The following is a 21089-nucleotide window of genomic DNA, read 5'->3' on the forward strand; positions in this document are numbered from 1 at the left end:
CCGGGAGAGAAGTCAGGCTAATGGGCCTATAGTTAGCCAGATCCACTTCCCTCCCTTTCTTGAAGATAGGCACCACGTTGGCCTTCTTCCAGTCTTCGGGCACTACACCAGAGCGCCAAGAGTTTTCAAAGATCCGCGCTAGAGGCTGGGCTATGATGCTCGCCAGCTCCTCGAGTACCCTGGGGTGAAGATTGTCAGGGCCGGCTGACTTGAAGGTATCCAGCTTCTCAAGATGTTCCTTCACGAAGTCAGCATTAATGGAGGGCAGGGGATCACCCTCACCCGGACTTCCCTGTCCCGTAGCGGGCATGGGCGTCCCATGGGACTGATGAAAGACCGACGCAAAGTACCTATTTAATAGGTTGGCTTTTTCCTGGGCGTCAGTTGTCAGTGGCCCCATCTGGTTCAGCAGGGGTCCAACGTTGCCCCTGCTTTTCCTCCGGCTCCCCACTTATCTGAAAAAGGACTTTTTATTGTCCTTGATGCTCAAAGCTAGTTGGAGTTCAGTTGCAGCCTTGGCTTTCCTGGTCTGCTCCCTACAGGACCGGGCCAGTGCAGAATAATCCTCCTTGGAGGTGACTCCCATCCTCCATCCTTTGTAGGCCTTTCTTTTTAGCCTCAGGAGGTCTGCTAGGTCCCTGGAGAGCCAGGGGGGCTGCTGTGCCCTCTTGCTGCCTTTCCTCCGAGATGGAATAGACTTAGTTTGTGCATTGAGGATCGCTCCCTTGAGGAGCAACCACTCTTCTTGAACTCCCCTCTCCCCGCGGTCATGGTCCCTTAGGGCCTCACTGACAAGCCTCCTGAGCTTGTCAAAGTTGGTTTTCCTGAAGTCAAGGACTTCCGTGTTGCTGACTGACTTGCCAGCTTTTTGGCGAATGGTGAAGGTGATCAGCTCGTGGTCGCTGTCACCCAGCTTCCCATCGATCACTAGGTCGCCGACTAGGTCCTCCCCAGTAGCCAGCACCAGGTCGAGCAGCGCTTTGCCTCTCGTTGGCCCATAGACTTCTTGAGTCAGGTAGAGGTCATCCACACACGAGAGGAAGCTTTGCGACTGCTCAGATTTTGCTGAGCGATCCTCCCACGAGATGTCCAGGTAACTGAAGTCACCCATGACAACCATGGTCCTGGAGCATGCTGCCTCAGCCAGTTCCCGGGCAAACTCCTGGTCAAGCTCAGGACTTTGGGTGGGAGGTCTGTAATAGACTCCCACCATTGTGTCCCCTGTGCCGTGTTCCCCACGGATTTTAACCCAGAGGGTCTCCAGTCGTCCACCCTGGTCGCCAATATCAGCTTGCAGGGACGTGTAGCTTTCCTTAACATAGAGAGCTACACCCCCGCCCCTTTTCTCTACACGATCCCTCCTGTACAGGGTATAGCCATCTATCCCCGTGGTCCAGTCATGGGTGGAGTCCCACCAGGTCTCCGTGATCCCTATGACATCATAATTGTTTGCACTGAGCAGGAGGATGAGTTCCTCCTGCTTATTCCCCAGGCTCCTTGCATTTGTGTACAGGCAGGCAAGTGCCCCCTGGGGGGCTCCTTCCTTGCCCACAGATTTTACCAGGGCTGGGGCAGGGGTGGGCTCCCTTAAGTGCCGTGATCCGCTGGCTTTGCAAGGATTTCTCAGCGGTGAAGGACAGCGGATTGCTGAAGGTGAAGGAACTGGGGTTTCCCTTGCAATTCCAGTCTAACCATCTGGAGCCATGCCTTTGTTCCAAGGCCATTGCTTTTTTGTTTGCTTAGTAAAATGAGGTATGTATAAATGACGACTTGGAAAGCCAAGGCTGATTTCTCACCTAAGTGCAACAATTTTTATATGCACTGGAATTTTCCAGTTAACATCCCAAAGTGACTCTTACTAGAGGGAACAGTTTCAAATTAAGTCAGGATCTAGTTTTTGTTGGCACTGACTAAGGAAGGGGCCTTGCCAGAATACACAGCTAATAGCCTATCCCCTCTCTTTTTGAGCCTTATCTGTTCCACCTGCTGTATCAATGCTTAACACGGTGGCACTTCTGGTTTTCAGCATCATACATCACGACTTACAGAATGCCTAGAATGCATTTTTCCTTTGCCTTTGGACTCATGATCTTTTTTCTTTTTTCAGTGCCAGGCCATTTTTGGATTATTTGTACAGTCACTGCTAGTAGTTGTACAAATAATTGTTTTTTACTCAATTAGTCAATAAGTAAGGCTGAGTTAATCAGTTCAAGAGGCAATACTGATAGGAGCTGGGAAGAATTTTTATCGTTCAGAAGATTTAGTGCTCAGATATTATGGACTTGAGTAAACTCTAATTGTGTTTCTAGCTCTGCACTTAATAAATGGACTACTGAGAGGAGGAAAAAAGGGATGTGAGCAGGAGGAGGAGGAACAGGAAATGAGACCATGAATCAAGTCTGGTCTTAGAAATGACAGTCAGGCTGGCTGCAAATTCTGCCCCTGTACTTCCAAGTGACATAAACAATGCCAATCTGATCAAAACGTATCAATGTAAATAAGCATATAATAATATGACATAATATTAATATATGAAGCTTTGACACCCCTAACTCCTTCCCTTTCAGGATCTCAGCGCATACCATATGCACTAACTCATAAAGCTCTGCAACCACTTTCTGTATATAAGCGATTTATAAGATTCTTGCTCTCTCAGACAGAAAAGAAGTCATTTCCAGTCTGACATACAGTATCTATGTAATCTCCCTTGCCGCTCACCAGTGTGCCTTGGTTGTATGGATTTTTTTGGCTTCGCCATTGCTCGGGGAGAGGACAGCTTGTTGCTGGGTTAGATTCTGGAAGATCCTCAAAAGGTTCTCGCCTGCCAGGTCTTTCTAGAATAAATTTGTTTAATGGGAGGAAGATGGTATGTCCAGCCTCTCTTGGTACCTTCCTTCAATCTTCCCATCCATCTTCCCATTTGGGGCCCCGCCTTCCCTACAGCCCACCTAACACCAACCAAAGATGTTATTTTCCCATTTTCTAGGTCTGGTCCAGTGTAGGTTCTGATATTCTGGATCTTTTGCATTAAACTGGTCAGATTTGGACGTTGTCTTGTCCTGGTTTTCTCAGGCCACATTGGATGTAGCCTAAACTCCTTCCAGACTCTGGGTTACCTTGCTTCCTGGTGTCTCTCTCTCTCTGATCTGTACTTGCCATGGTTCAGATGTCCATCTCAACTTTTCTCCTCAGGTTCCTGCTCAGTCCAAGCCTGTCCAGAGACGTCTGGAGTCTATGGCATTGTTTCAGGTAAGTCGCTCAGCCCTCTTGGGCTTCGCTTATCTTTGGAGGCCTCCTCCTGGGGTAGCCACCACTTTCACCCAGCATGGCTCTGCTCCACTCTGGGCCACTCTGGGTCCACTGGGGAATCCACTTCCACTCCCCCGTCTCTCTTCCACCATGCTTTTTATGCCGGCTTCAAGGGTCCAGGCAGCGAATCAGCGCCGGCACGCCGTCATAAAATGTACTCACTCTGGTGTAGGAACTGGTCCAGGATCCTCCCGGATCTGCTGTTCTTTTTTTCCCCCCTCTCCTTTGGCATGGCGTTTTTTTCCTGTCGCAGCTTCACTTCTGCCGTGCTCCAGGCTCAGCGCGGTCTCCCACTGGCTCCGCTCATCACCTGCTCCAGGTAAGTTCTCCCTTGTGGCTTCATGCCTGCCATAATAATGTATAGCAACTGATACTGGATAATGAGAACAAGGCTGGTTTTCCAAGCATTGTTGGATTTTGGTCTATAGACCACAGGTGTTCTGCAGAAAAGCACAATACTATCTTCTCCTCCAGATGCCAAAGCACTAGCCAGCCTCAATAAAATTCAGTCTCTGAATTTCCCAAAATCCATAGGCTAAGTGAGCAAGAACTCATCATCACTGCTGCTGAGCCATAATTTGAACTTTTCCTATTCAATTTTACTCATTATTCTCCACAAACATAGAAGTACACTATAGCAAATCCTTTGCCTGGACAAGCATAAGAAGTCGGTAGAAAGGACTTTAACCACTTTGCAGACTTCAAAATGCATCCATATCATTATGACATGAAGAGCTGTAGGCTGTTTTGAGGTCACACTGTGTGGGTTGACAGCAGCCAGCCCTTCTGAAGGCATTTACCAAAAGTTGAAGTCTGCAGTCCTGATCAATGGCAAACTAAGCAACTGGTTCAAGGCAATGACCAGGAGTAGACAAAATGACCTGTTGTTATCTCCAAGCACTTTTCTGATCTCACTGGAGAAAATGTGCTAGCCAAAGGTCTCCTAGAAAAGGTCCATTTCACGTTGAGCAACAACTTGAAGTTTGCTGGACACAGGACACATTTACACAAGACACTTTACTCAAGATTAGAGCAAATTACTGTGTGGTAAGTGTCACTGTCTACGCATGCAGACACTTACTGCACAGTAATTTGCTCTTATATTCATAGATTGTAGGGTCGGAAGGGACCACAATGGATCATCGTGTCCGATCCCCTGCCCCTGGCAGGAAAGAGGACTGAGGTGAGATGACCCCAGCCAGGTGACTATCTAGCCTCCTCTTGAAGACCTCCAAGCGAGGTGATAGCACCACCTCTCTTGGAAGCCCATTCCAGATCCTGGCCACCCTTACTGTGAAAAATTGCTTCCTAATATTTAACCTAAATCCACTCTCAATTAGTTTACACCCGTTATTGCTAGTCACTCCCTGGGGTGACCTAGTAAACAGCGCTTCCCCTATTCCCTGTTGACCTCCCCTAATAAATTTATAGGCAGCCACAAGATCTTCCCTCAGCCGTCTCTTGTGAAGGCTGAAGAGATTCAGCTCTCTCAACCTCCCCCCTTAGGGTCTATCACGAAGGCCACTAATCATGTGAGTGGCCCTCCTCTGGACCCTCTCCAGATTCCCCACGTCCCTCTTGAAGAGCGGTGCCCAAAACTGGACACACTACTCCAACTGTAGCCTGACCAGTGCCGCATAGAGAGGGAGCATCACTTCCTTTGATCTATTAGTCATGCACCTGCTAATGCACGACAAGGTGCGATTGGCCTTGTTGATGGCCTCATTACACTGCTGGCTCATGTTCATCTTGGAGTCAATTATGACTCCAAGATCCCTCTCTGCCTCCGAGCTGCTGAGAAGGACACTCCCCAACCTATAGGTGTGCTGGGGGTTCCTCCTTCCCAGGTGGAGCACCTTACATTTATCTTTATTAAACTGCATCCTATTTCTCTCTGCCCATTGATCCAACCTGTCCAGGTCGGCCTGAATCTGCTCCCTGCCCTCCGGTGTACTAACTTTGCCCCATAACTTGGTATCATCAGCGAACTTGGAGAGGGTGCTCTCCACGTCCTCGTCCAAATCGCTAATGAAGATATTGAATAACATTGGTCCGAGGACTGAACCCTGCGGGACACCACTGCCCACCTCCCTTCAGGGCGAGAAGGAACCATCCACCACCACTCTCTAGGTGCGGTCCCTAAGCCAGTTGGCCACCCACCTGACCATGTAGGCATCCACTCCATGGTCTGCTAGCTTCCCAATGAGGATAGGGTGTGAAACTGTGTCGAAGGCCTTTCTAAAGTCCAGGAAGATGATATCAGCCTCAGCTCCTTTGTCCAGGCAGTGTGTGACCTGGTCATGGAAGGCTACAAGGTTTGTTAGGCAGGATCTACCAGTGACAAACCCATGCTGGTTTCCCCTCAGCATCGTTTCCCCTTCTGGGCCTGCAGAAATGTGTTCTTTGATTATTTTCTCTAGCATTTTCCCAGGAATAGAGGTAAGACTGACTGGTCTAAGGTATAATCACGAGTATATTTGCTACTTGTAACTACAAGTAGCAAATTTACTTAGGAGTAATTACTGGGCAGTATGGAATGTGTAGACAGCTGATGGGGAGCAAGTGTGCTCTTGGTCAGCCAGGGAAAAGTGGGTGAGAGATTGCTTCCTGCCTCTGGGAGCTGCTCACCACTGGAGCCCAGGCGGGGACAATGTCCCCCCTGCCCCAGCAGCAGGGAGCTCCCAAAATCACAGAGTGGGGGCTGGAAGATTCTTATCCATGATCATGGAGCTGGGACTGGGAGATAAGAGTCTCCCCCATTGTGGAGTGGGGGCTGGCAGCTCCCTGCTGCTGGGGCAAGGGGACACTGTCCCTGCCTGGGAGCTCCCACGGGGGGAAGTAATCTCCCAGTCCCCAGCAGAAAATAAATGTCTCCTGGCCATCTGCCCCATACCAGCCCCTGGGCTAGCACCCAGGGGGAGCCAAGAACTCCCCTTGGCTGCTGCAGGAGAGGCCTGGCAGGGGTGGGAGCAGACTGCTGTCATGAGAAGCAAATCTGCTCCCCCCTCCCCCTCCCCACAAGAGTAAATTACTCTCAAGTAAACCCACCCCAGAGCATTTGCACATATAGATGTTCCCACAGAGAATAAGAGCTTTCTGAAGGGAGGAATCACTGATCAGATCATAAACTGTGAGGACTCAGGGACCCAGACCATGTAGATGGGTCTTAAATAATACTTTATGTGGCTGTATAGGACACCATATACCAGGCTGCAAAATCTCAGCGTACTCGGCCCTTTGACTGCTATTAAAACTCATTTGCCACGAGCATGAAAAGTAAAACATAGTGATTCAGGTACTGATCCTGAGAGGTGTCACATATCTTTATCTGCCACTGAAGTTTGGGAGTACTTTGCAGCTTTCAGAATCAAGCCCTTGTTTAGGTTCACAAAGCTCACCCAAAGGAAGGACTGCTTCACCCCAGGTTTTGCTCAAGTCACTCAGTGTCATTTCATTGACGTCATTGTAAGATTTAGCCATATAGAACCATATGGGAAATGCATTATTTTCCTTTTTTTTTTTTTTTGGAGTCTTCTAGATCTGTTTACAACAGTAAAGGGGCAAACTTTATTTTGAGGGAACTTGCAGAGTTTGTCCTGACTTGCTGGTCATTGTGACTAATACAAAAGGCTGAAATAATCTTCCATGCTGAACATTTCCTGAAGGAGTTCATCTCTATCAAGGGTTAACTGTAGTTCAGGTTCAACATGCTCACCACAGCAACAAATGAAGAGCGGACAGGATGATCCTCTGCAGAAGAATAAAACTTGACACTCAGCAGTAGTGCAATGAACCTTTATATGTCACCTCACCTCTATGTGCTTTCATGGCTTTTTCTTAAAATCTTGAGACCAGAGTTTGAAATGCAATAGTAACTTGTTTATGGGCTCATTAGGATTTATTTGTTTGTGAATAGCTGCCAATGCTGGCCTTCACCACTCTCTACATTCAATTTACAACAAATAATTTTTATATGATGTGGTCTCAGAACTACTTCCAGCACAAATAAATACATCTAGACAAGGATGATTACCAAGCCAAGACAGAAGAGCAGCTTTACTTCTTAATGGTGGATCTAGGGGCTTGTAACCTGACCATAAAAATGTGCTGTGTGTGAATATAGCAGTTCAGGCAGAGAATGTATTTTTAAGCTAATAAAAATACTGCTCAGCCTTTTAAGATAATCAGTGAAGTATTTGCTGTTTTCAAGTCTGCAAGTGATTTTTCTGCTAATGCACCTAAAAAAATTGATTCCATTCAGTCTTCTAGATTGGTAGGAGGTAATGGGTCTGCACTGATTGTTAAAATCATATTTGTTAGCAGGTTCTGGATATGTCATTTTTTACATGAAGGGGAGTTCTGTTTAGCAGCTAGTGACCTGAGAACTGGGAATGAGGAGACCTGTCTTCTATTTCTTAACCACCACTGGCTTGTTGAATGACCTTGAGTATGTCACTTCAGCTTATTACGCCTTATGTCTCCAACTTTAAAGCAGGTATATTACTTGCTAGAGCCAAGTGAGCTGCTTGTAGCTAAACATTTATTCAGTGAATATAGCCTTTCTTGTGTTTGCAATTCGCTTGTGAGCCTGGTATAATTTTCCTTAGTTTATTTGCCAAAATGTTTAGAAACAATTTTTGGCCTGTGAATCTTAGTTTCATAGTTGGTAGGGTTGGAAGGAAGCTGAGCAGATCATTAAGTCCGACCCCCTGCCATGGGCAGGAAAGAGTACTGGGGTCAAAATACCCTGGCAAGGTTTTCATCCAGCCTCCTCATAAAGACGCCCAGGGTAGGAGTGAGCACCGCTTCTCTTGAAAGTTGGTTCCAGATCCTAGCTGCCCTGACTGTGAAGTAGCACATCCTGATGTCTAGCCTGATACCCATTATTTCTTGTCACTCCTGGGAGTGCTCGGGGGAACAGGGAGTCCCCCAATGCCTGCTGGTCCCCTCTGACTAGTTTGTGACAGGCCACTAGATCCCCCCTCAGCCTTCTCTTGTGGAGGCTGGACAGGTTCAGGTCACCTCTCCTTGTAGGGTCTGCCCTGCTGCCCCCTGATCATGCGAGTGGCCCTCCTCTGGACCCTTTCCATGTTGTCCACATCCCTCCTGAAGTGCGGCGCCCAGAACTGGACGCAGTACTCCAGCTGTGGCCTGACCAGTGCCGCATAGAGGGGGAGGATCACCTCCGTGGCCCTGCTCAAGATGCATCTGTGGATGCACGACAAGGTGTGGTTGGCCTTCCTGACCGCGTCCCCACACTGTCGGCCCATGTTCATTTTGGCATCAATAATGATCCCAAGATCCTTTTCTGCCTCTGCACTGACAAGAAGGGAGTTCCCCAGCCTGTAGGTGTGCTGCTGGTCCTTCCTCACCAGGTGCAGCACCTTGCACTTGTCAGTGTTGAAACCCATCCTGTTCTCGTCCGCCCACCCCTGTAACCTGTCTAGGTCTGATTGCAGCCTATTCCTCCCTCCTAGCATGCCCACATCCCTCTACATCTTAGTGTCATCTGTGAATTTAAACAAGGTGCTTTTTACCCCCTCGTCCAAGTCGCTGATGAAGATGTTGAACAGCACAGGTCCGAGGACCGAGCCCTGGGGGACCCCACTGCCCACACCCCTCCAGGTCGAAAATGACCCATCCACCACCACGCTCTGGGTGCAGCCCTCCAGCCAGTTAGTGACCATTTGACAGTGTAGGTGTCGACGCCACGGTCCCCTAGTTTTTTAATGAGAATGGGTGAGACAGTGTCGAAGGCCTTCCTGAAGTCCAGAAAGACTACGTCCACCGCGACACCTGTGTCCAAGGATCTCGTGACCTGGTCGTAGAAGGCCACCAGGTTGGTCTGACAGGACCTGCCTCTAATGAACCCATGTTGGTTGCTCCTAAGCATAATCTCCCCTGCTTCCCCCTCGTGGACATGCGCCAGGATAACCCTCTCAAAAAGCTTCCCCAGGACCAAGGTAAGACTGACTGGCCTATAGTTTCCGGGTCCTCCTTTCTCCCTTTTCTGAAAATGGGAACCACATAGGCCCTTTTTCAGTCCTCTGGCACCACACCAGAGCACCACGAATGCCCGTAAAGCCGTGCCAGGGGTCCCGCAATGACCTCTGCTAATCCCCTCAGCACTCTGGGGTGGAGATCGTCAGGACCAGCTGATTTAAATACGTCCAGTCCCTCCAGAAGTTCCCTGACTAGGTCCTCGCTGACCCTAGGCCCAGGTGCGCCTCCCCGCGGACCTACGGGGGGCCTGGTGGTGGTGGTGGTGCGTGACCTGGTCCCTGCTCAGAAAAATGGAGGCAAAGAAATTGTCAAATAGGTTAGCTTCGCTGTCTGGTGCGATGACCAGATTTCCTAGCATGTTCTGCAGAGGTCCCATGTTACCTGAGACCTTCTTTTTACCCCCTACGTATTTAAAAAAAGACTTCTTGTTGTCCTTGATCCGGGTCGCTAGTCCCAGTTCCATCTCCCCTCGGCCTTCCTGACCACCCCCCTACAGCCCCGTGCAAGGGCTGGATAGTCCTCCCTGGTGATGGCCCCTCCCTTCCATTGGGTATACGCCTCCCTTTTAGCTAGGAGACATTCCCATATGCTTTTGTTGAGCCATGAGGGCTTTTGTGCCCTCTTGCCCCCTTTGATCCACATTGGGATTACCTCCCTTTGGGCTTGGAGGATCGTCTCCTTAAGGAACGACCACTCTTCCTGGACACCTGACTCCCCTTCCCTCCAGGACCTCAGTGCCTCCCTGACTATTCTCCTTACCTCATTGAAGTCCGCCCTCCTGAAGTCCAGGGCTGCTGCCTTGCTGCAGGCCTTTGCCACCTTGCGCTGGATGCTGAATCTGCTGCCCTGTTTTAGGTTTTTTTTGTTTTAAAGTCTCTTCCATCCACTTCCTCCCTGCCAGACCCCCAAAGCATGTTAGACAGCTTAAAAAGAAATCTTTCCTCTATATTCCTGGCCTCTAGCAGATACCTTCTAATCTGGACCTTTCTAGGGAGCCCCGTGGATTCTGGAACATCACAACTCTGCCCGCTACAGAAAAGAAGAACCTTGCCCTCATAACAGAAGGAGGTAATTTTCTTCCATTTTCTTCCTCCCCTAGGATTTTTCCATAGAAAGAACATTCAGGCCCTTAATTCCTCCAGATTTGTTTTTATAATATTTATGACCATGAATTACTGCCTTCAGTGATCTTGAAATTTAAAGAATAAGGTTGAGAACATAAAAGTACTTAGTATGAAATAAGCAGACAAGGTTCTTTGGGTAAATGTGATAATTTTTATTAGACCAACTAAATAGCTGGAAAAATAGTAAGAAATAACTCTTGTTACGACACAGTGAACTCTTAAACCCAAGGCTTGCTGTAAAGCAAAACTTGATTATTTTCTAAGGCATGGGCGGCCAACTTGCAGCACAGGTGCCACAAGTGGCCTTGACATCCTTTGTGAGTGGCATGTGACAGACTGGGAATGGGACAAGCAGCACAATAGCAGATAGGAGTAGAAAACAGAGCAGGAGATCAGGCAGGGAGCAGAGAGTAGGAAGCATAAAACACAAGGCCAGATGGAGAAGGGAGCACAGGGCAGGGATCAGAAAGCAGAGCAGCAGATGGGGCAGGGGAGGGGGATTAAAGTAGCATTTGGGGTAGGTGCAGGGCTAATTTGTGGCAGGACCACTGAAAAGGTGGGCCTCTACTGTTCAAAGATATATATAGCATGAAGAACTCTGCAAGAAGAGACCAAAATATATTTGCATAGGTGATCCTACATGAAAGAAATTATTTCCACTGCAGTCACTGCAGTAACTGAATAAACACAATTTGCCCCTCAAAACCTTTCCTGGTGAGGCAAAGAAATAATCTGGTTTACTTCCAGATAGAAGATATTCATACAGTATGAATATAGCATATAGACAGATAGGCCATCCTTCCCTCCTTCTGTATACAGTTACCAGGGTGCTGAATTCATAATCGTACCCCTTCAAAGAAACTGGTTTCAACATCTATAAAAACAGGCATAAACATCACATTCCATACCTCAAGAGAATGGCTCGTATGTCCTTGATATATTTTCAAGCAATCTTTATTTGGTAGTAAAGTGGCTATCAGCCAATGCTTCAGCAATATCTTAAGCCCCAAGGAAGGCAGATATTGCTGAAATGTTGGCTGATAGACACTTTACATCCAAATAAAAATTGCTTGAAAATATATCAAGGACATAGGAGCAGTTCTGTTGAGGCAAGTGATGTGGTGTTTACATCTTTTCAAAGAAATGAAATGAGCCAGTTGACACAGGCTGAAATAATCCATTGTGATCAAAAATAAATATACTGGGACAGATTTCCTGTAGGGGGTGGGGTTCAGTGCTTCTGTGCAGCTGTTTCACAAACCCTGTGAAACAGGGCAGGATTTGACCTAGAGACAGTCTTGGAAAGGTCAAAAATATGTAAGATGCCTTAATATAAGTGTTATTGATATTTGTATCACAATTATGGGAAGACAATCCAAGAAAACATTAGGGTATTGCTGTGTGACTAATAAGACAGTCCCTGCTTTGTATCTCAGCTTAACACAAGTTGCAGTGGGTGCATTTACGCTCACTGTGCAGTGTAGACTTGCTCCTTCCCTAGGAGCAAGTCTACACATGCACTCTGTTGGGAGCAGATTTGCTCCTAGTGGGAGCTGGCCAGTACAAGCCTACTCCCACCCTGCTCTGCCCCCCTGCAGCAGCCAGGGAGAGCTCCAGGCTCCCCTAGGTGCTAGCAAGGGGCACAGGGGCTGGTCCCGATGTGCACGAAGCCAGGAGAGCTCTGCTGGCTGCAGCAGTAGCCGTCTTCTGGCCCCGTGCACATTGGGTCAGAACCTGACGGGCATGAAGCCAGGAGATAGCTGCTGCTGCAGCTGGCAGAGCTCTCCTGGCGCCATGCACATCTCGACACACAGCTGACAACAAGCCCCTTTCCGGGCTGGACTTCCCTGCCCAGCAGGGGTTTGCCAGAAGCTGTCCTTGATGTGGGACAGTTACTGGTGAGCCCCCTGCCGGGTGGGGTTTCCCTCCCCAACACAGGGTTTGCAAGGAACAGTCCTGCAAGGGGGGCAACTGCCAGTGAGCCCCATGGCCCCTGCTTGACAGGGGGCTTGACAGCAGCTACCCGGCTTGCGGTACAGGTCCCAGCCAGCCCCATGCTGAAGGGGGGGAGGGCTCACTAGCAGCTGCCGTGCCTGGGTTCCCAGCCTTTGCCCACCCCCTGGAGCAGCTCTGTATGGTGCAGAGCTGGGATCTCCAGAGAGCTAGTCGAGGCTGGAGTTCCCAGCTTCGCACCGTGTAGAGCTGCTCCAGAGAGCGAGCACACTGCACAGGCCCTGCTTCTGCTCACTCTCTGGAGCTCCCAGCTCTGCTCTGCAAGCTGGGATGGGGTAGAGCTCCCCATTTCCAGTACTGATCATCTCCTGGCTCCTCAGGGGACTGGGAACCTGAGCAGCACCAGGACTGAGGACAGAGAGCTCCCCATTCGCTGTGGCCTCCTGCTGCCTAGGCTGACTGGGAGCAAATTTGCTCCCAGTCAGTGTTTACAAGTGCGGTACTGCACAGTAACTACTGTGCAGTTAATCTAGTACCTGTATTTACAAGTACTAGCTAACTGCGTAGTAGCCTAATTTACTGTGCAGTAAATGCCCTGCACATGTAGACTTTGATGCTTTACTGTGCAGTAGATTAATCTACTGTGTGGTAAAGTGTCTCATGTAGACACACCCATTGAGCAAGGTTCCCTCTAAGCTGTGCGTGTGTGCGGCTGTGCACAAGAAAAAATCATGCCGCGCAGTAACTTTTTAATGCCGTGCACCTGCCCCAACCTGGCCACAGGCTGGTGCAGGAGGGGGGAGGGACAGGCACACTGAGATACCCGCGCACTCCCAGTCAGGACTGCAGCCGCAGGCAGGTAAGTTTCACTGGTCTCGGGGGTGGGGACAGATTGAGACCTCCACAGTGCAGGAGGGAGTGCAGTAGGGGCAGAGCACTGCCCTGCTCTCTCCTGCACTGTGGGGATTGTCCCACGACCCAGCCTGGCCCAGCTGGGGGCTCGTTCACCGTGAATGGGGCCCTGGCTGGGCTGGGGCAATTGGAGCTCGGCGGTTCATCTAGCGGTGTGGGCGGGCGGCTGTGGATCCCGCCACTGCATGCACCGTGGGGGAGAGGGAACACATTCCCATCCCTGCCCCACCCCAGCTCCCTCGTGCCATACCCCTAGACGAGCCACTGGGCTCTGATTGCCCCATGACCCTGCCTGTCTGGGCCGGGTCGTGGGGCAATCGGACCCCGGCAGCCCCTCCAGATGCATGGCACGGGCAGCCAAGTGAGGGCATGTGGCCTGGCCCCTGATCTTTGCGTGGGGCAAGGGTGGGCAGGATCTGTGCTCTACAGGCTCCCTGCCTCTGCACCTCATTGCAGCCTTTGAAAGTGATGCTATGTGCCTCGCTGCTAGGCCCGCCCAGTGGCGGTATGCACTTGGTGCTGTGCCACGTTCAAAGGCTGCAGTAGGGAGCAGGCAGAGAGCACAGACCGAAGAAGTGTGCTCAAGGACTGAATTGGGGTGCTCATGGATCGCTACACCTTAGAGGGAACATTGCCAGGGAGGGCACAAACAAACCAGATAAATGAGGGGAAGAGGAAATAAAAAGAGCAAAATATCATAGAGAGAAGGTTTATGTACAGAATAGCTTGCTTCTTGCCTAGCCTGAAGAAATTCTTGGAGGGGTGAATGATACATGATGGACTAATATTGCCAGCATTCATCATAACATAGAATGGAATTGGAGGTTGTTCCTGAAACTGAACTCCATCAGTCTCTGTCTGCAATCTCTATCTCTGCTCTCAAACCCACACTTTCTACCCATTAGGAACCAACTCACAGCACTTGTTTTATTCTGGAGCAACCTATCTACCTTGGGGGGTTGTATCAGCCTCAATATCCAAGGACAAATATGCCTCTAGAGCAGTGGCACTCAACCTTTAGGAGCCGTGGGCCGGAAGCGTAGCGCAGTGCTGGTCTGCATGCTGCATTGGACCCTACACACCAGGATCAGGCCCCGTGTTGCCTCCCTTGCATTGGGGCCCTGCAATCCCAGACTGAGTTCCAGTGCCACCTACCTTGGCTCCATGCTGCCAGATCAGGGCCCCACACTGCTTCCCTCAGTCCCACACCACCTCCCTGGCCTTACAATAACTTCAGCTGGCCCCTGTGTGCCTGGATTGAGCCCCACATGCCAATCCAGCATGCTATCTGGCTGGGGGCTCCCCATAAGTCTGGAAATTTGGCAGCAGGAAAACAGCAATTGGTGCCACCACTCCCCCCAGAGTCAAATTTTCAGGGCCATGGGGACCCCAGCAGGCCAGATGGCATGGTTCTGCAGGCCAGCTCTAGCCCAAATGCTAGGGGTTGAGTACTCCTGCCCTAGCGTACGACATAACAAGGTGCATGTCACAGCGGCAGGTGGTGAGAAAGAGATTACATGTGTACCTAGGAGGACTGGGCCAGCTGATGAGGATGATTACTTGGCGCAGGGAAAGTTAAAAGCTCCCAGGGAAGGGAGCTGGGAGAGAGGGAAGGCTGCAATGTTGGTGGCATCAGCATTGAGCCAGGGTCCTCTCTCAGGGTCTGGGAAAAGAACACAGGGTTTGGTTAACTTTATTGTTTTGTACTTGGTGTTTGATGATTTATGGTTTATGTTACGTCCTGTGGGGCAAGTTTGCCCAGGGAAAATAAAGACAGTATTATGCAAATTGACAACCTGCTACATAGGGGCTCTCAACCATTTTATACTTGTGGCACCCCTGGAAAAACTCAAAGCACCCCTTAGAAAATGTCACCTCTTAGTTTTCACCCTTAACTATAGGAAAAATACAATAGAGCAGTTTTTGCTGTTGCAAAGAACTCAGAAAGCCCACAGCAAGTCATAAAGTTTTTCACACTGCAGACTGCTATATGAAATCTCTTGGTTTATCTTGTGAATGGTGATTGCACACCTAACAGCGTAAACACCGTGTGCTACCCTTGAAAGGATCTCAAGGCACCCCAGGGTTGAGACGGGGTTCAGAATCACTGCTCTAGAGCCAGGTCCTGTGGACGGTGATGGTGTGGACTGAAAAGAGATTGTAAACGATTGTTTTCTGCCTATTAGTCTAAAGGGCAGGGGCCCGCAACCCACTTGATCACTAGATAGCAGGCAGGAAACTGAACCTGCCAGAGGGAGAATCCCAGTATGTTATAACAGCTGCATGTAAATGGTTGAACCAATGAAATGAACTATGAAAGCGAAAAGAAAAGACATGGTACAAGACAATGCAGTGTGTGAACCCAGGGGGTTTGTACCACGGGTAGGATCTGGTGTTGCTCCAGAAGTGGCATGTGACCAGAGAAGTAAAAATGGCATCATCCCGGATACAAAAGTTGCAGGTTTCTTACCAAATGCCTTAAACGCACAAATGTCAGTAGTCTCTACTTACCAGAATTGCCGCTTCCTAACATCAGGAGAGCAGTAGCAACCAAAAAACATTGCATTGATCCGATCGAAAACAAGAGGCCCCCATTACACAGACAAATCGTGGCTGCCAGCGGACAAAAATCATGGAAAAGAGTCTTCTCTACGATGCGTCCCCTGGATGAAACACTTCACAGGAATAAAAATGTGGCAATCACCACTAGAGATGACCAAGGAGGGTCTTGTGAGGAATACCTCAACTGCCAGGGACATGGGGGTCCCCTATGCTGGGGAGAAACCCCCCCCCACTGCTGAGGGGGTGCAGCCAGGGACATGGGGGTCCCCTATGGTGGGGAGAGACCCCCCCCCACTGCTGAGGGGGTGCAGCCAGGGACATGGGGGTCCCCTATGCTGGGGAGAGACCCCCCCCACTGCTGAGGGGATGCAGCCAGGGACATGGGGGTCCCCTATGCTGGGGGGAGACCCCCCACTGCTGAGGGGGTGCAGACAGGGACATGGGGGTCCTCTATGCTGGGGAGAGACCCCCCCCACTGCTGAGGGGATGCAGCCAGGGACATGGGGGTCCCCTATGCTGGGGGGAGACCCCCCCACTGCTGAGGGGGTGCAGCCAGGGACATGGGGTCCCCTATGGTGGGGAGAGACCCCCCCCCACTGCTGAGGGGGTGCAGCCAGGGACATGGGGGTCCCCTATGGTGGGGAGAGACCCCCCCCCACTGCTGAGGGGGTGCAGCCAGGGACATGGGGGTCCCCTATGCTGGGGAGAGACCCCCCCCACTGCTGAGGGGATGCAGCCAGGGACATGGGGGTCCCCTATGCTGGGGGGAGACCCCCCACTGCTGAGGGGGTGCAGACAGGGACATGGGGGTCCTCTATGCTGGGGAGAGACCCCCCCCACTGCTGAGGGGATGCAGCCAGGGACATGGGGGTCCCCTATGGTGGGGAGGGACCCCCCACTGCTGAGGGGATGCAGCCAGGGACATGGGGGTCCCCTATGGTGGGGAGGGACCCCCCACTGCTGAGGGGATGCAGCCAGGGACATGGGGGTCCCCTATGGTGGGGAGAGACCCCCCCCACTGCTGAGGGGGTGCAGCCAGGGACATGGGGGTCCCCTATGCTGGGGAGAGACCCCCCCCACTGCTGAGGGGATGCAGCCAGGGACATGGGGGTCCCCTATGCTGGGGGGAGACCCCCCACTGCTGAGGGGGTGCAGACAGGGACATGGGGGTCCTCTATGCTGGGGAGAGACCCCCCCCACTGCTGAGGGGATGCAGCCAGGGACATGGGGGTCCCCTATGCTGGGGGGAGACCCCCCCACTGCTGAGGGGGTGCAGCCAGGGACATGGGGGTCCCCTATGGTGGGGAGAGACCCCCCCCCCACTGCTGAGGGGGTGCAGCCAGGGACATGGGGGTCCCCTATGCTGGGGGGAGACCCCCCCCCACTGCTGAGGGGATGCAGCCAGGGACATGGGGGTCCCCTATGCTGGGGGGAGACCCCCCACTGCTGAGGGGGTGCAGACAGGGACATGGGGGTCCTCTATGCTGGGGAGAGACCCCCCCCACTGCTGAGGGGATGCAGCCAGGGACATGGGGGTCCCCTATGGTGGGGAGGGACCCCCCACTGCTGAGGGGATGCAGCCAGGGACATGGGGGTCCCCTATGGTGGGGAGAGACCCCCCCCCACTGCTGAGGGGGTGCAGCCAGGGACATGGGGGTCCCCTATGCTGGGGAGAGACCCCCCCCACTGCTGAGGGGATGCAGCCAGGGACATGGGGGTCCCCTATGCTGGGGGGAGACCCCCCACTGCTGAGGGGGTGCAGACAGGGACATGGGGGTCCTCTATGCTGGGGAGAGACCCCCCCCCACTGCTGAGGGGATGCAGCCAGGGACATGGGGGTCCCCTATGCTGGGGAGAGACCCCCCCCACTGCTGAGGGGATGCAGCCAGGGACATGGGGGTCCCCTATGCTGGGGGGAGACCCCCCACTGCTGAGGGGGTGCAGACAGGGACATGGGGGTCCTCTATGCTGGGGAGAGACCCCCCCCACTGCTGAGGGGATGCAGCCAGGGACATGGGGGTCCCCTATGCTGGGGGGAAACCCCCCCACTGCTGAGGGGGTGCAGCCAGGGACATGGGGGTCCCCTATGGTGGGGAGAGACCCCCCCACTGCTGAGGGGGTGCAGCCAGGGACATGGGGGTCCCCTATGGTGGGGAGAGACCCCCCCCACTGCTGAGGGGGTGCAGCCAGGGACATGGGGGTCCCCTATGCTGGGGAGAGACCCCCCCCACTGCTGAGGGGATGCAGCCAGGGACATGGGGGTCCCCTATGCTGGGGGGAGACCCCCCACTGCTGAGGGGGTGCAGACAGGGACATGGGGGTCCTCTATGCTGGGGAGAGACCCCCCCCACTGCTGAGGGGATGCAGCCAGGGACATGGGGGTCCCCTATGCTGGGGGGAAACCCCCCCACTGCTGAGGGGGTGCAGCCAGGGACATGGGGGTCCCCTATGGTGGGGAGAGACCCCCCCCACTGCTGAGGGGGTGCAGCCAGGGACATGGGGGTCCCCTATGCTGGGGGGAGACCCCCCACTGCTGAGGGGGTGCAGACAGGGACATGGGGGTCCTCTATGCTGGGGAGAGACCCCCCCCACTGCTGAGGGGATGCAGCCAGGGACATGGGGGTCCCCTATGGTGGGGAGGGACCCCCCACTGCTGAGGGGATGCAGCCAGGGACATGGGGGTCCCCTATGCTGGGGAGAGACCCCCCCCACTGCTGAGGGGATGCAGCCAGGGACATGGGGGTCCCCTATACTGGGGAGAGACCCCCCCACACTGCTGAGGGGGTGCAGACAGGGACATGGGGGTCCCCTATGCTGGGGAGAGACCCCCCCCACTGCTGAAGGGGTGCAACCAGGGACATGGGGGTCCCCTATGGTGGGGAGGGACCCCCCACTGCTGAAGGGGTGCAACCAGGGACATGGGGGTCCCCTATGGTGGGGAGAGACCCCCCACTGCTGAGGGGGTGCAGACAGGGACATGGCGGTCCCCTATGCTGGGGAAGGACCCCCCCACTGCTGAGGGGATGCAGCCACAGTCAAGAGGGTTGCTATCCCACAATGCACCGCGGCCCCCTGAGGAGGGCGGGCCCTCCGGCCTTCCCATCATGCCTCGCGCCTAATCGGGGCCTGTGGAGAACTGCGCTACCCAGCGTGCCCCGCGGCGCCGGGAAGAACTTTTCGGCCCCCCCCACCAAAAAAAAAAAAAGTTTTTCTTTTCGTTGGCGGTTTCCATGGGCACCGCGCGGGAGCCAATGGGCAGCGGGCTTGCAGGCGCGGGGGGCGGGGCGCGGGGCGCGGCGGACCAATGGCGCGCGGCGTTGCTGCGGGGCGGGGCCAGCCGAGCCGGGCCGGGCCGAGTCTCCTTGGGCCTGTGCGGGCCGGGGAGCCATGGGCGGCGGGGGCAGCACCGGGCGGCGCGTCAGCTTCGAGGTGGACGAGAATGATCACGTCACGGTGGTGAAGGGCGTGCGGGTGAGCTCACGTGTGCGTGCTCACACAGACGTTGCACGCACGTGTTTCTCTAATGTCCTCTCTAGGGCGTGTGTGTATCTATGTATCTGTCTATCGAGTTACCCCCTCCCCCCCCCCACCAGTCCGCCCTGGACACGGCAGGAGAGAGCAACCACAACCATCCTGCTCATGGTGTGTCCACGCAAACGCACACACGGGCACATGCATGTGTGTGTGTGTGTGTGTGTATACACACCCCCTTCAGATCCATGTGTTTGAAGGGTGCGCAGCGTGCACGCGCATAGGCATGTAGACACACGTGTGCATATACAGACACGTGCACGTGGCGGGTTCGTGGTTCAGTCCGCGACACCTTCCCGTTTTCCACCTCTGGTTGCCGTGGTGAGGTTCAAAGCGTAGTGGTTGTTGCAGCAGCTCTTCCTCCATTTGGGACGGTGCTGGGGGATGGTATGATGTGGATGTCCTTGAAGCGCTTTCTCTGCCCTCTTGCGTGCATGCCTTGACTGAGCTGGGTTGAGCCCGGCTCTGCTTGGGGTGGGCATCAGCAGCACAGGGAGGGGGGCTATAGTGGATTTTGGGGTGGCTCTAGCCCCCACGTCCCTCCCAGCGCTGCTGCCTCCTGCCCCCAGCGCAGCCTAGCCTCCCCGCACTGGGAAGAGCCCCCATCCACAGCCCGCAGTGGCAGCCTGCCCTCCCCACGCGCACAGATGTGGGGGGCGTATGACCTCCATGTTGCCTGGCATGTGTGTAGCAGTGGGAGCCCCCCTCACGGCTCCGTCTCATGCTCCGGTGCAGTGCCTACCCCAGCCGCGGCAGCAGACCCGCTCCTCCCTCACTGCAGGCGCCTCAGTCTGCCGCCGCAACAGACTTACCAGCCAGATGCTGCTTTTCACACTGCCGGGCTGTGCTCCTGGCTGCCTGCGTGCTTGCACTGCGGCTGCGCGCACGCACGCGGCGTTCGTCGGCAACGTTATCGGCCGTATCAGCCACAAAAGCCGATTGCCGATAATGTCAGTTTTCCTTTTATCAGTGCCGATCTGATGTGGTACTGGTGTATCAGTGGACCTCTAATGTATAAAGTAGGTGGAATAGTTTTTAAACTGCACATTATGTGTGTAGACACACATATAATATGATGTGTGTGTATTCAGACGTGCACACAGACATGTATACATAATGTGAAGTTTAAGGGAGGTTTCCTTAAACCCATGTGCACCCTGTATGAGGTGCTTAACTACATGCATGCAGGGTCATAGATTCATAGAAGTAGGGTCGGAAGGGACCTTGCATATCTTCTAGTCCGACCCCCTGCCCTGAGCAGGAGAGAAAACTGGGTTCAAATGACCCCAGTTAGGTAATCATCAAGCCTTCTCTTAAAGACCCTCAAGGTAGGAGCCAGCACCACTTCCCTTGGAAGTTGGTTCCAGATCCTAGCCGCCCTGACAGTGAAGTAGTGCCTCCTGTTGTCTAGTCTAAACCTACTCTCTAACAACTTATGGCTGTTACTCCTTGTTACTCCGGGAGGCAATCGGGGGAACAAGGTCTCTCCCATTTCCCACTGTTCCCCCCTAATAAGTTTATAGACAGACAGCACCATGAAAGCTGGAACTATTTACTAAAAGGTTGGAAGGCCTGAGACAAATACCATGCTGGTAAGTACAGAACAAACAAGTAACATGTTGAACATATATATGTAACATGTATACATTTGTTCAATGTTTTAGCAGTGTCACCCAAAAAGAATTTGGACAAATA

The 21089-nt window shown here is 52.9% G+C and overlaps 1 protein-coding gene across 3 annotated transcripts in view; it reads left to right on the plus strand.

The window, feature by feature from the left end:
* The first annotated feature begins 19204 nt into the window (after nucleotides 1-19204).
* Nucleotides 19205-21089, plus strand: part of CHCHD3 (coiled-coil-helix-coiled-coil-helix domain containing 3) — a 227537-nt gene continuing 225652 nt past the window's right edge. The window contains exon 1 of one of the 3 annotated variants that reach the window (XM_014607579.3): nucleotides 19205-19346. In XM_014607579.3, coding sequence (XP_014463065.1) covers nucleotides 19251-19346 — 96 coding nt within the window. In that variant the 5' untranslated portion in view covers nucleotides 19205-19250. The remainder of the gene's footprint in view (nucleotides 19347-21089) is intronic. The other 2 variants (XM_014607578.3, XM_014607580.3) reach the window with 2 other exon arrangements.

Source organism: Alligator mississippiensis, chromosome 4, assembly GCF_030867095.1.
Source record: "Alligator mississippiensis isolate rAllMis1 chromosome 4, rAllMis1, whole genome shotgun sequence".
In the NCBI taxonomy this organism is placed as follows: domain Eukaryota; kingdom Metazoa; phylum Chordata; order Crocodylia; family Alligatoridae; genus Alligator; species Alligator mississippiensis.